Source organism: Salvia miltiorrhiza, chromosome 4 (genome assembly GCF_028751815.1).
Source record: "Salvia miltiorrhiza cultivar Shanhuang (shh) chromosome 4, IMPLAD_Smil_shh, whole genome shotgun sequence".
Taxonomy (NCBI): domain Eukaryota; kingdom Viridiplantae; phylum Streptophyta; class Magnoliopsida; order Lamiales; family Lamiaceae; genus Salvia; species Salvia miltiorrhiza.
In genome coordinates, this window is record NC_080390.1 from 49,995,347 (window position 1) to 50,008,488 (window position 13,142).

General features: G+C 35.6%; 2 protein-coding genes across 2 annotated transcripts; both read right to left on the reverse strand.

Moving 5' to 3' along the window:
• Positions 1-1,537: 1,537 nt before the first annotated feature.
• On the reverse strand, positions 1,538-3,133 carry LOC131020224 (loganic acid O-methyltransferase-like). The gene is made up of 2 exons (XM_057948921.1): positions 3,015-3,133; positions 1,538-2,551 (listed from the first exon to the last, which is right to left on the reverse strand). Exons 1-2 carry the CDS (start codon positions 3,081-3,083, stop codon positions 1,601-1,603), a joined length of 1,020 nt encoding a protein of 339 aa, XP_057804904.1. The 5' UTR covers positions 3,084-3,133; the 3' UTR covers positions 1,538-1,600.
• Positions 3,134-5,797: 2,664 nt separating this feature from the next.
• Positions 5,798-7,710, reverse strand: LOC131020225 (loganic acid O-methyltransferase-like). Its single transcript, XM_057948922.1, has 3 exons — positions 7,482-7,710; positions 6,765-7,382; positions 5,798-6,686 (listed from the first exon to the last, which is right to left on the reverse strand). The coding sequence occupies exons 1-3, from the start codon at positions 7,554-7,556 to the stop codon at positions 6,351-6,353; spliced, it is 1,029 nt and encodes a 342-aa protein (XP_057804905.1). The 5' UTR covers positions 7,557-7,710; the 3' UTR covers positions 5,798-6,350.
• Between the last annotated feature and the right edge of the window lie 5,432 nt (positions 7,711-13,142).

The following is a 13,142-nucleotide window of genomic DNA, read 5'->3' on the forward strand; positions in this document are numbered from 1 at the left end:
GTGCTTTCAAGGGATTTTTTTTCTTTTTATTTTATAATAAACCTCAATTTTATCATGAAACATGGCTATAAAAAGATTTGCCTCTTATAAATATTTATGTGGCACAACGAAGCAACGCCGATGATAAGCTGCAGTTGATCAACATATATGATGCTATATATAACACACACATATATACATATTTTTTATCCAATTGACATTGTGTTCTGTTAGGGCTAGCTTTTTCACTTTAATTTGTGACTAGAAAATGACAAACAATATTTAGTATCCGGACTTAGAGGGTGTTTGGCTAAGCTAAATTATTTTAAAAGAGCTTATAAGATGTTTCAAAAGCTTATAAGATGTACTCCCTCTGTCTCACTGTATCTGAGACTCTTTCTATTTAAGGTGTCCCACTGTAAGTGAGACTATTTTCTTTTTTGGTAAAGATTTTACCCTTTAAACACATTTTCACTTTTTCACCTACAAACAAAATACACTTTTCTTAATTTTCGTGTCAAAAAAAAAGGTCTCACATACAGTGGGACGGAGGGAGTAATTTTTAAAAGCTTATAAGTTGTCAAAGTGTTTGGATAATATTGAGCTTATAAGCTAGAGAGAATTTTTTTTGGCTAGAGAGAGAAAATCGAAGAGAAATGAACTTGAATGATATATGATGAAAATAATAAATTATAGTTGAAAAATATTTGTAAAATGATTGTTGCATATAGGGAATATGGATGTCAGTGGATCTTGGACCCGGTCCAGATCCGTAGTTCAGGGTCTGGATCTCAATTTTTTGAACTCGATGGATCTGGGTCTTAATTTTTAAAACAGATCTAGATCTGGATCTTGAAATTTTAGATCTGGATCCGACCCAAATCCGATCCGTGGATCCATTTTATTTAATATATATTTTTTATATTTTATATTTATTTTATTAATAATATTAAATATATTAAAAATTATAAAAAATACATTATGTCTTGAAAGAAACCCTAAATTCTCCTACAATAGCTATACCATGGATGCATGATGGAGACTTTTTTTATTAGGAAATGTAATTTGGAAGACTTTAATATCATTGACTTGAGCATGAGATTTGTTATTTTTAATTTTTAGTGACTTATTTTTATATGTTGAGACTTTGTATTGCATGAATATGTTTTGTGCAATATTTTTTATGTTGGAAACTAGATATTGTTGATTTTGTGACTTTTATTTTTAAATTTAATTTAAAAACAGTAGATCCATGGATCTGGACCCGCGGATCTGACGAATCTGGATCTGGATCCCAAACTTTCAGATTCGTTGGATTTGGGGCGGATCTGTATCCCATAAATTAAAACGAATCTGGATCTGGTATTGATGAAATCCGGTCCAGATCCGGCCCGTTGCCATCCCTAGAATTGCATATGAGATTATAAAATAATAAATTGGAGTAGAGAAATTTATTTTTTGGGGAGCTTATAAATTGTTTAGGAGTTTTGAAGGAGCTTATAAGCTTCTAAACACCCTCTTAATAATCCATTGGTATCAGAGTAAAATGGGTATGACCAAAGCAGGAGTTGGTATTTATTGATGCAGAAATTCAAAATACATATAACAAGTAAAAGTTGAATTATTTGCGGGTGAGCACAAGAAAAAGCTGATTATGAATATTATGGAGAGCCTGGAAGCAGTGTGAAATTTGTGGAGCCTTTGGTAAAACGTTGGCAAACATTTTGTCCACGACGGAAGCTCCAAAGTGGGCGGTGAAAACTCCCTCCATTGCAGCTCTCATGTGCACTAACACAGTAGCTGCATCAAGCGCTTCCTCAATCCCTGCCTTGGGATTTATTAATTCTATTCTCTCAATGCTAAAATGCCCATTCTTCTCTATCACTTTCCTCATCTCCTCTAGTGTGGGTATATGGATGGGCAAGTTGAACGCGTCTATGGCGCTTTTCTCCACAACTCCCTCCTTAGCTAAATCCATTAGGGTATAGCCATAGTAATCAAAGATGGCACTCAGCTCAGTCTGGGGGACTCCTTCAGGAGTTCCAGGCATGAGGAGAAACATAAGCCCTCCATTCACAATCTCCTCCGCTCTTGCACTCATAAAATCTCCTAAATCCTTCTCAAACTGATCCGAGTAGGCTCTGGCCACGTGCTCAGGCGCGCCGGAGCCGTGAATCCTGCCCTCATTATGTAGCCCTTGAGGCTGCTTGGAGAGCCAGTGGAGAGACTGCGAGGAATATGCCACGGTGATGGAGTTACAGGGGAAAAGGCGGCCATGGAACGAGCCGGGCACTCCGGCTGCGTGGTACTGCCTGTCTGGTGGGAGGGAGGTGAAGAGCGTGTTGAAATCATTGGCCGAGTGGTCGTTGAAGAATACTTGGAATTCCAGCTTGTTTTTGGAAGACCACTTGGCTTCAACTGCTTCCATCAGATTTTGAACTGCAAAGAATGTGTTTAAGCCGACGGAACACCCCAAGTCTGCTATTGTCACTCTGCTCGACATTGATTCTGTGGCTAGATACTCACTCACTGCCTCTTGGATCATTTCCTTGACGGTGTCAGAAGCTAATTTCTGCACCAATTTATGGAGTATTTGTAATCAGATCAGGTTTATATGATCATCGCACCATACATAATTTATACAATTGCAGTTGGAATCCACGATATATCGACTCTATATATATTTAGTCTATGTTTGGTTGGGTGTTTTTGGAGGTTGGAAAGTGATTCAATTAATTGAATCCATTATTTGTTTTTTGGTTTGAGTAATGAGTTAACTATTATCCTTATTTGAGGAGTATCCCAATCACTCAATTTGTTACCCCTCATAATAGAGGGAAAACAAAAAGAAAGGAAATTCATTACTGAATAAAAATAATAGTTATTGTTACAATTTCATTCATTTATTTGATTTCATTATCTTTTCATTAATCATCTATTTGAATCAAATGAGCACTTAGAGTATCATTAAGTGCACATAGACATATGTTAATAAAAGTGAAGTATGAATTAAAACTTGGATGATATAGTGTTACCTGATAGCGGGAGTTTTTGGAGTAGCTGTGGGCATCATCTCCACCTTTCATTGGGAAGGTTTCCCCCATTGCCTCTCTCTCTATATTGAGCTTTTTTTTTCTTTTCTATTTTTATTGATGATGTAAAATTATGCTATGGCTGATTAATTATGAGTTATGGGGTCTTGTATATAACAGCAACAAATTAAGTACTAATTTTTGAAAGTCAGAATTTGGTCGTTCAACTTTTTTTTCTCGGCGGTATTATGGCCTTAGCCGCCTCACCTTGTTCAGTTCAGTAGAATTGACTTTTTATATTTTTCGTTTGCCGGAACTTCAGGGCACAAACAGTTGGATTCGAAGTAATTTTTATGTCTTTGTGAGATGCATGATAATCATTAAAATTAATTAATATTTAGATAAATAATTATAATTATTAAATATAAGTATATGTGAATTATTTAAAAAAAAACGTTAATAGCCAGAAAATACACGAACTATCACTGAATTTGCATTTTGCACACGACCTTTAAAAATGGCTCTACAATACACCATCTTTCGATTTAATTGCAATTCGCACATGTATTGACCATCACTTAAATTCTAGATGACGTGTCTCCTGGAATTTGCAGACGTGGACACACCGACAATCAAGTAAAACGATGTTGCATGTTTTGTCAAGTTTTTTTTAAATAATAAAAAATAAAAAATAAAACATCAAATCTGACCCATCCCCTCTCTCCTTTGCTCCGGCGAACAGCCAGATTAAGTTTATTGATAATGAAATGTATTACTTCGAATAAAATTGATATTTACTGAATCAAATATTTCATAAAATACTTTTTTTTTTAATATAACAAATATAATATTCATAGCTAGGTTTAGAAGATCAAACAATCAATAATACAAATTCCAAAAATTCCTTCTCTTTTGTTGAATAAATCAATTGTGATTATGAATAACACAAAATAAATTTATTACTGACAATAATAACTTGACCAAATAAGTTGAAGAGAAATCAGTGAATTAAACTGAATAAACAGAGCTTATATAAATTGATACATTTATTGAATTTCAATTAACACTACAAAAAAAAGTTTCCACTAGTGACATGAGGTTTGGTAGCTATTATGCGTGTCACAAAAATTAGTGACATTTGAAAGTGTAATTATTAGTGATTAGCTATATCATCAAATGTCACTAATTTTTATGACACACATAATAGCTACCAAAGCTCATGTCACTAGTGAAAACTTTTTTTGTAGTGTAATCTTTTTCGCTTTTTACTGAATAGAATGAACGAAATTAAAAAACAATTCAACATCTACTATAACAGATCATATAATCCAAAATAAAATAAAAAAGAAGTAAAACTCTAACAATTTAATTTTCCTGAAGCAAAATTTGAAAAGCAAAACACAGCTGACGTGCACCTCTCCTTCTCCGACCTCCCTCTAACTAACCAGTGCACACAGCTCTCGAAGTTGATCCCCAACGAAAACGAAGAGTGTGTGAGGCGTTATAGGATACTTGCTTCAATTCGATAAATACAAACCCCTCCAACACTAGTTAATTATCTCACAAATACGCACGCCTCCATCCCTCACAACAGCTTACAACCCTCACTGGAAGGACATGTTGTTCAACCCCAACAAACTTCTCTCCTTCCGCCCCATCCAAGTAGCTCGCATGATCTCCACTCGCAGTATATGGCCATGGCCTTGGCCAGCAATGATCTACGACGATGAGGAGTACGAGAAGAAAAAGAAGCTCGACAAGCGCGTGTTAGAAGCAAAAGAGAGGGAGAAGTAGGAAACAAAGAGAAACAAAATAACGGCTGAAAATTAGGGTTTAGGATGGAAAAATTGACCGTTTACAATTATAACGGTACAATTCATTCACTTACAAAAAAACAAATGAAAACGAAAACTTTAACAAAAGAAAGAAACAAGAAATAATAATAAAAAAGAAGAAAGAAAGAAAAAAAAAAAAAACAGTCACAAGACCTTTAAAAAGAAAGAAAAGTTGAAAGAGAAACTGAAAGTAACTAGAAATTCAAAATTGAAAAAATAAAAGAACAGAAAAACTGGAAAGTAGGAAACAAAGAGAAAGAAAATAACGGCTGAAAATTAGGGTTTAGGATGGAAAAATTGACCGTTTACAATTATAACGGTACAATTCATTCACTTAAAAAAAACAAATGAAAACGAAAAATTTAACAAAAGAAAGAAACAAGAAATAATAATAAAAAAGAAGAAAGAAAAAAAAAACAGTCACAAGACCTTTAAAAAGAAAGAAAAGTTGAAAGAGAAACTGAAAGTAACTAGAAATTCAAAATTGAAAAAATAAAAGAAAAAAAAAACTGGAAAGTCGTTCAGCCGCGTGCAATTCGCGCGCTGCGCGCTGGTGCCCTAATACAAATATGACGGTCGAAGCATTAGGATAGATGAGAAGATTCTAAAGTTTCCAAATCCCAATTAATCTGCCGACGAACTTGCAAATATTAGTATTTTTTTTTTGTGAGTATAGCTGATTTTAGTTCTGTGATCTCTTCTTTTTTGAGACGCATGCAGTTTTAAAAGATTGAAATAGTTGGTGAAATTTAATCATTATCGTATTAATTCTTCATTACATTTTTATGTGCAATCTTGGTGCCTTTTCTGATCATCTCCACCGCCGCTGCCACGCCTTTGGTGCGGTGGTTTTGATTATCAAAACATTTTTTAATGTGCAAGAGTCACCATATGCATGTCATACATTTTCGATCTTAGTCAAAGGTTGATAGATAATAAGAAATGTTTTAAGAATAAAACTCCATCGATTAAATAGAACTAGTTTACGTGTATCATAGATTTTACATGATGGAATTGCACGCAGCCAGCAATAATACAAGTAGAAAATGAAACAAATTAACAGCAGCTGCACCATGCTTCAAAGCTGAGTTCGAGGGTTTTTTAGGACAGTAACTTAGATTGATTTGGAAATTAGGACAATAACTTTCGAACTTGTAAAAATAGGACACTAATTTTTTTTTTTAGAGTAAAACAGGACACTAATTAATAAGTGTTGCATCCGCAGGACATTTTTTAGCCAATTATCGGCTGAGAAATGTCCTATTTTTACGACGCTTATTAATTAGTGTCCTATTTTACTCTAAAAAATAATTAGTGTCCTATTTTTACAAATCCGAAAGTTATTGTCCTAATTTTCAAATCAATCTAAGTTAATGTCCTAAAACATCCTCTGACTCCTTCAAAGCTACGTACAGGCACAGCAGCAGCTTTTCCATCACTATTATTCATATAGAAATTTAAAATACAATCGGTCTATTGACCATGATGATGTAGTATATATATTTTATTTACGCTTCAACGCAAGTAACAGCTGCGTCTGATCATGGCCGGCCTTGAAGTGCATTGAAATTTCTTCAGTTTTGGCTAACATCTTGCTGAACACTTTCTCCACTACAGAAATTCCAAAATATGTGGTAAGAAGACCTTCTATCGTAACTCGCAGTTGCATTATCAAAGGGGCTGCATTGATCTCTGTCGTTAACTGAGCAAACGGATATGACAGCTCCATCTTCTCAATGCTGAAACGCCCATTCTTCTCTATCAGTCTCCTCAACTCCCCTTGTGTGGGATAGTAGATGGGTAAGTTGAAGCCGTCTATTTTGCATTTATCAACAACTCCCTTTTCAAAAAACATTAATTAATTAATATATGCTGACTATTGAAATTAATTAAGTTGTTGCATGGATATATGGGTCACCTCATTAGCCAGCTCCATTAGGGCATATCCAAGATAAGTGAGGAGAACACCTATAGGGAGGAGCGAGTGGGAGACTCCATCAGGAGTTGCAGGCACCACCAGAATGAGAAGACCTCCTCTCACAATCTCCTCTGCTCTCGCACTCATAAAAACTCCCAAATCCTTCTCATACTGATCCGAGTAGGCCCTCACCACGTCCTCGGATGCACCCGAGTTGTGGATTCTGCCCTCGTTTGCCACCCCTTGAGGCGGCTTCGAAAGCCACTGGAGAGAGTAGGAGGAGTGCGCCAGAGTGATGGAGTTACGCGGGAAAAGGCGGCCGTGGAACGAGCCGGGCACCCCGGCTGCGTGGTACTGCCTGTCCGCTGGGAGGGAGGCGAAGAGCGTGTTGAAATCATTGGCCGAGTGATCGTTGAAGAATACTTGGAATTCGAGGTCGTTTTTGGAACCCCGCTTGGCTTCAACTGCTTCCATCAGATTTTCAACTGCCAAGAATGTGTTTGGGCCAACCGAACACCCCAAATCTGCTATCGTTACTGTGCTCGACATTGATTCCGTGTCTAGATTCTCAATCACTGCTTCTTGGATCGTTTCCTTTACTGCATCAGACGCTAGTTTCTGCATGCGTGCACCAATTCAATTTTCATCATAATAATAATAATATATTGCAACAAGAAACTCTCTTGCATGTCTGAAAATTAACAACATATAATATACCTGATATTGGGAGTTTTTAGAGTAACTGTGAGTACCATCACCACCATTCATCGGAAAAGCTTCACCGTCGGCCATGTTCTATTTGATGACAATTTCTAAAATGTAAGATGATATGATGCATTAGCTTGATTACTATCTATATATATATATACTAGCAATATATGAAGCCATTTGAACATATCCCCACTCATTCGGAGGTTGCATGTCTCATAAGTCAACATAGTACATCTTTGTAACATTTGTCAAAAGTCGTGATCTGATTATCTACGTATGCATATGTTGATACGTTTTTTTTACGGGTTAATGATGCGAAATATACAAAATAAATATTGAAAATTAAATATTAGCTATTAACTTCATTTTCATAATGTTTAATTAATTTTGACATGAAAAGATTTAATTATTCTCACTTTAACTTCAATCAAATTTATCTCTCTCTATCTTTTTTTTTTTTCTCTCATTCTTTTCTTCACAAAGATCCCACCCTCCATAATAAATCTCAATTTTCTCTCCACTCTCTTTGTTCTCACACACACGCACCCAGAGATTATCGTCACCGTCTCCTTCTTCGGCGATAGTAATCGCCGCAAGCCACCAAGAGGATAACCACCATCTTCCTACATTCTTTATTGAGTTAGAGGGTTTTTTAGGACAGTAACTTAGGTTGATTTGAAAATTAGGACAATAACTTTTGGATTTATAAAAATAAGATACTAATTAATAAGCATTGCACCCACAGGACATTTCTCGGCCAATTATCGAATTTTCGGACTTTCCCGCATGGACCAAGCACATGACATTCTATCTGGAGCCACAAAAATGACGTGCTTGCCACATAATCAACCTCTCCGTGCGGATTTTCATGTGCTTGGTCTATGCGAAAAAGTCCCAAAATTCTATAACTGGCCCATAAATGTTCTGCGGGTGCAACACTTAATAATTAGTGTCCTATTTTTACAAGTCCGAAAATTATTGTCCTAATTTCTAAATCAACCTAAGTTATTGTCCTAAAAAACCCTGTGACTCTTCTTTATTAAAGGTATGTAGCAACTTATCCAATTATTTATGTGTTAGTTTATTGTGGGCAGAATACACAAATTTATTATATTTTGGTGTTGGAATTATCATATTGTATGAGTACAATGAAAAATAACATAGAAATCTACTTTAAGTTGAGACTTTTTGCTATGCGCGCTTACTCTTATTTTGGTTGTTGCACTAACATTGGGTACAAATTAACCCTATACGTACTGTTCGTTCTAACAATTGGCGTGCAACATTGGTATGAAATTGTAAGAATTAACCTTACTCGTACCATTCATGCTAATAACTGTCACGCCAATATTTGATACAAATATTATGAATAGACCTTATTCGCATCATTCGTTCCAATAACTAGCACGCACGTTTGATGCAAATAAACCCCATTCGCATCATTCGTGCCAAAAACTATTACGCCAACACTTGGTACATATGGTACGAATAAATCTCATTTAACCTAATAGTTCTTGCTCCCACAAGTCAAAAGAATGTTGAATTAATTGTAGGAACAAAGAACCCAACATCTACTAATGAAAAATAGTAAAGCAGTGGGAAAAATAAAAGAGAACACAATGAAAAAATTTATACGGCAATTAATTAATTGCAATTGCAAATTCATTGTAAGAATCCCTCTTACAATGAAATACTATCTACAAGAATCCCTCTTACTAAGTAGATACGATAAGAAATCTTTTCCAATCATATCAAAGGGTGCTAGCAACAAATTAGACTCACTAAAGCTATAAAGGATTGATACAAGTCCTCTCAGCAATATGAACTACCTATATATGTTTAAGACTCACGAGTCTACCACTTAAGATTATAAATTAAACTAAATGTGCGTTTGGATGTTGGAACAAGCACAATTTAACAAATCTGCTCTTCAGCACTTGTATTTAATTAGCTACCGAATGTAGTAACTTTCTCTTCTATTTATAGAGGTCTTGAAGCTTGGAGATTAGGGTTACATTGCTGAGAACATGCAAAGGAGAATGTGAATTGCAGTTAGTGCTTCAAGCCAAATTAAACTTGGAGATCAAGCTCTTCAACCACATAACACATATCTCATAGTATAACTCATTATTTACACCAAGTGTCATTATGATCACGCATATTATCTCTCATTTCATATAAAAAATAATATCTTCATTTTTCTCTCATACTTTTTGGACAAATATATCATAAAAAGAAGTTACTTTATCTCTTCTATTTTATTATAAACTATTCGTTTCTTAATATATTCGTGCTCAAACCCTGTGACATATTGAATCGGGAAGAGGGGGTAGAATTTGACTAAGTATTGATTGTTCATTCTTCTACTAACTCCAATCCTTAATCTGCAAGATTAAATAATCTATTCTCGAACATATAATAATTAATTAATGAAAAAGATAAAATATTTTAAGAAATTGAAAATCGAGTTAAATAAATTAACTCTAACATAACCATTTCATTCCAATTACTGGCGTATGAATCTTGATCTAGATCTGCAAAATGAAAAAACTAAACTATATTTAAAAATTAAAATAAGGGGAGAGTGATTTTTGGACACCAGGTGTCTTAGACACCTTCATAAAAAATCGATTTTTGCTTGATGTTTAATTTGACTGATTTTTTGTTATTTAGTAGTTTGTCTAAAATATCATTTCCAAAAATATATTCAATCGATTTTGTTATTATTTTCAATTTTTATATATTTTTATATAAAAAATTATTGAACTTGGAAAAAATATATTAAAAAAATATAAAAATAAAAAATAATAACAAAATCGGTTAAAAAAAAAATCTGCTGTCAGTCATGGATGGATCCGGAAGAGCAACTTCACCGGCGAGAAACCTCCGGTAGCAATCGCTATCTCAGAATTCCGGCAAGCACCGCCGTCAAGCATGGATCCAGACTCTTACCGCTGCTCTCTCTCTCACGGATCCGGATTGGATCCTTCTCACTTCCCAGCGAAATTTCCCCAAATTCCCATCAGATAATTCCTCAAAAAATCCGATCATGAGCCCCAAAATCTAAATCGGTGGCTAGAGACAAGGCCGCGCTGTGCGGCTGGCCTGAGCGGTGGTGGCAGAACCCGGTGGAGGCGGTCAGCGTTTTACAGAAGAAGAAGATGAGCCTTGTTGTGGAGGAGCAGCGGAAGACGAGGCTGGCGGCGCTGAGGAGAGATATGCGTTTCCGTTGAAGGATGAAGCCGAGAATTTAACTAGGGGTTGGAGAAGAGATCGACGACGGCAAGGCGGGGCGAGAGGAAGAGGGGGATGGCGCCGGAGAAGTTGTCGCGCCGCCTCCACCTAGTTCAGTCGAACTGAACCCTAGTTCGCGTCGCCTCCACCCAGTTCGCACCGCCTCACCTCCACCATAACCACCGCCACAGATCTAGGTTTTTTTTTTTTTTTTTGCAGATTTGCAGATCTCCAGATTTCCAAATAACCACCACCACCGTCCACCATAACCACCGTTGTGAGGCCATCTGCGTAGAGAGAGAGAGCAGAAAAGGCCGGTGAGGAAGAACTCGAAAAGATTTCTCTCTTTTTTTTGTTTTTTTTTTTAATTTTTTTATTTATACTCACTCAAAACGACGTCGTTTTGAATGCCGGTGAGTCCACGTCTGAAAATTCCGAGCGCCACGTCAACACCGATCAAGGTACTGGTCAACGCATGTGCAAATTGCAACTAAATTAAAAGGTGGTGTATTCTGGAGCTAATTTTAAAGGTGATGTGCAATATACAAATTTGAAAATAGTTCATGTATTTTCCGACTATTAACCCTTTTCTAAAATGAAAAAAATGATAAATTTCGATCAATGTAGTAATAATGTCAAATTGATCGCAATTATTGTAGGGGCAGTTTGTCCGGATTTTCAAAATTGACTAGAATTTATTCAAATTAAATTGGTGGACACCTTTTAATTTCTACTATCTATAATGATCATCTCAAATTTTGTCTTCTACTGCTATTATTATTATTATTATTATTTAGTTGTGAATCCACGATATTGACCGCATTATGATTTCTTTAATTGTGACAATCTCATTCTTTGATTTAGTTCCAATTTTTTTTCCTTAATTGCTGACGTGGAAATTGGGTTTTGTAAATTTAAGCTGGTGCATGCCAACAATGATCTAATAGTTTTGGTTGTTTATGTTATATGAATCCTTCTTTTTCCATTAACGATTTGCTTCCATCTCCTGTATATAAGTATTCTTTTTTCTTTATTTGAATATGAAAAAAATATTAATCTATGTAGTGGATATGGTAATGGCAATGGCAGGGCCAATTTGCCTCTAGTCGTTTCGTTTGAGGTGGCTGTCTTAACAGAGTTGCCTGAGAAACAGTACTTTTCTTTGTTTATTCACACCGTAAATAAAGACTGAAAACAATGTAGACAAAGATATTTTGTATTTATATAAAGACTGAAAACAATGTAGACACAGATATTTTGTATTTATTTGGCTAAAAAAAAAAGATATTTTGTATTCGTCTACATTTATTATCTACTTATAATTTGAACTATATTTTAAGGGTGTGTTTGGTGCATTGGTTAAAGCCGTATTAGCAAAGGTAAACGGACTTATACGGGTGTTTGGTGTCCGGATACACATCCCACGAAGCCCGGGAAAAAGGCTTGGCCCGGTGACTTTTTACTGTTCCATCTATATTACCCAACCGATGCCCCCCCTCCGATACCGTTGCTAGCAATTATCAAAAGCTAAATTCTGCCTTAATTGCCCTCTGATTTTTCCTTCAAAATTCACGCAAGAAATTCAGCTGCCCATTTCTACTATGTCCAGCCGACAATCTGGCAAGCTTTGCAGAAGAAACTCCCGGCGACTGAAACTCAAAAACAATACCCCAAAATCTCAGACCGACGCAGATCAGATCTGCTTCAATTCAATCCCAATTTGGCACATGTTTCGAATGCGCAGCCAAACCTATCGCCGGTGCTCTCCCATCTCAGTGGGAAGAATTTCGCCGGCATTGACACAGTTTTTTCTCAAGAACCGATTTTTACAAATGAGTGGATTTTGTAAGAAAAATTGGTTGAAGAAATCGCGTTAAAGAATTATGGTTTTTGGTGGGATCAGCGATAATTGGAGGGAGGTGTTTGGGTTTTTGTGGGATCAAGATTTGGGAGAGAATGTAAAGAAATATTGAGCTAAAAAATCAGAAATCAGAGAAAGAAAAATGTGAAGAGCGACAATGGGATGGTGAGAAAAATTGTGAAATGGGGGTGGAGAGAGAAAATGGTGAAGGGGTGGTGGGTGTTGACCGATTGTTTTTAAATGTTTTCAATTTTTACTTATTTAAATTTATAAAGATATTTAAATTTGTAAAAGGATATAATTGTAATTTACTTATTTAATCTAGATTTTAATCTAGGATACCAAACAACTAATTCATAATATCTATGTTTTAATCTTGGTCTACCAAACATTGAGATATATTATTAATCTCACTTTATATCTGATACACATCTAACATTTTATCTATCCTGTCTTATCCCAAGAGAGATATCAAACATGCCCTAAAGGTCGAGATAGTCCCTTTTAGGACAGCATCGAGAAAGCCGGAGTCGAAGATAGCCATAGTTCTTTCTCCCTAAAAAGAAAAAGGA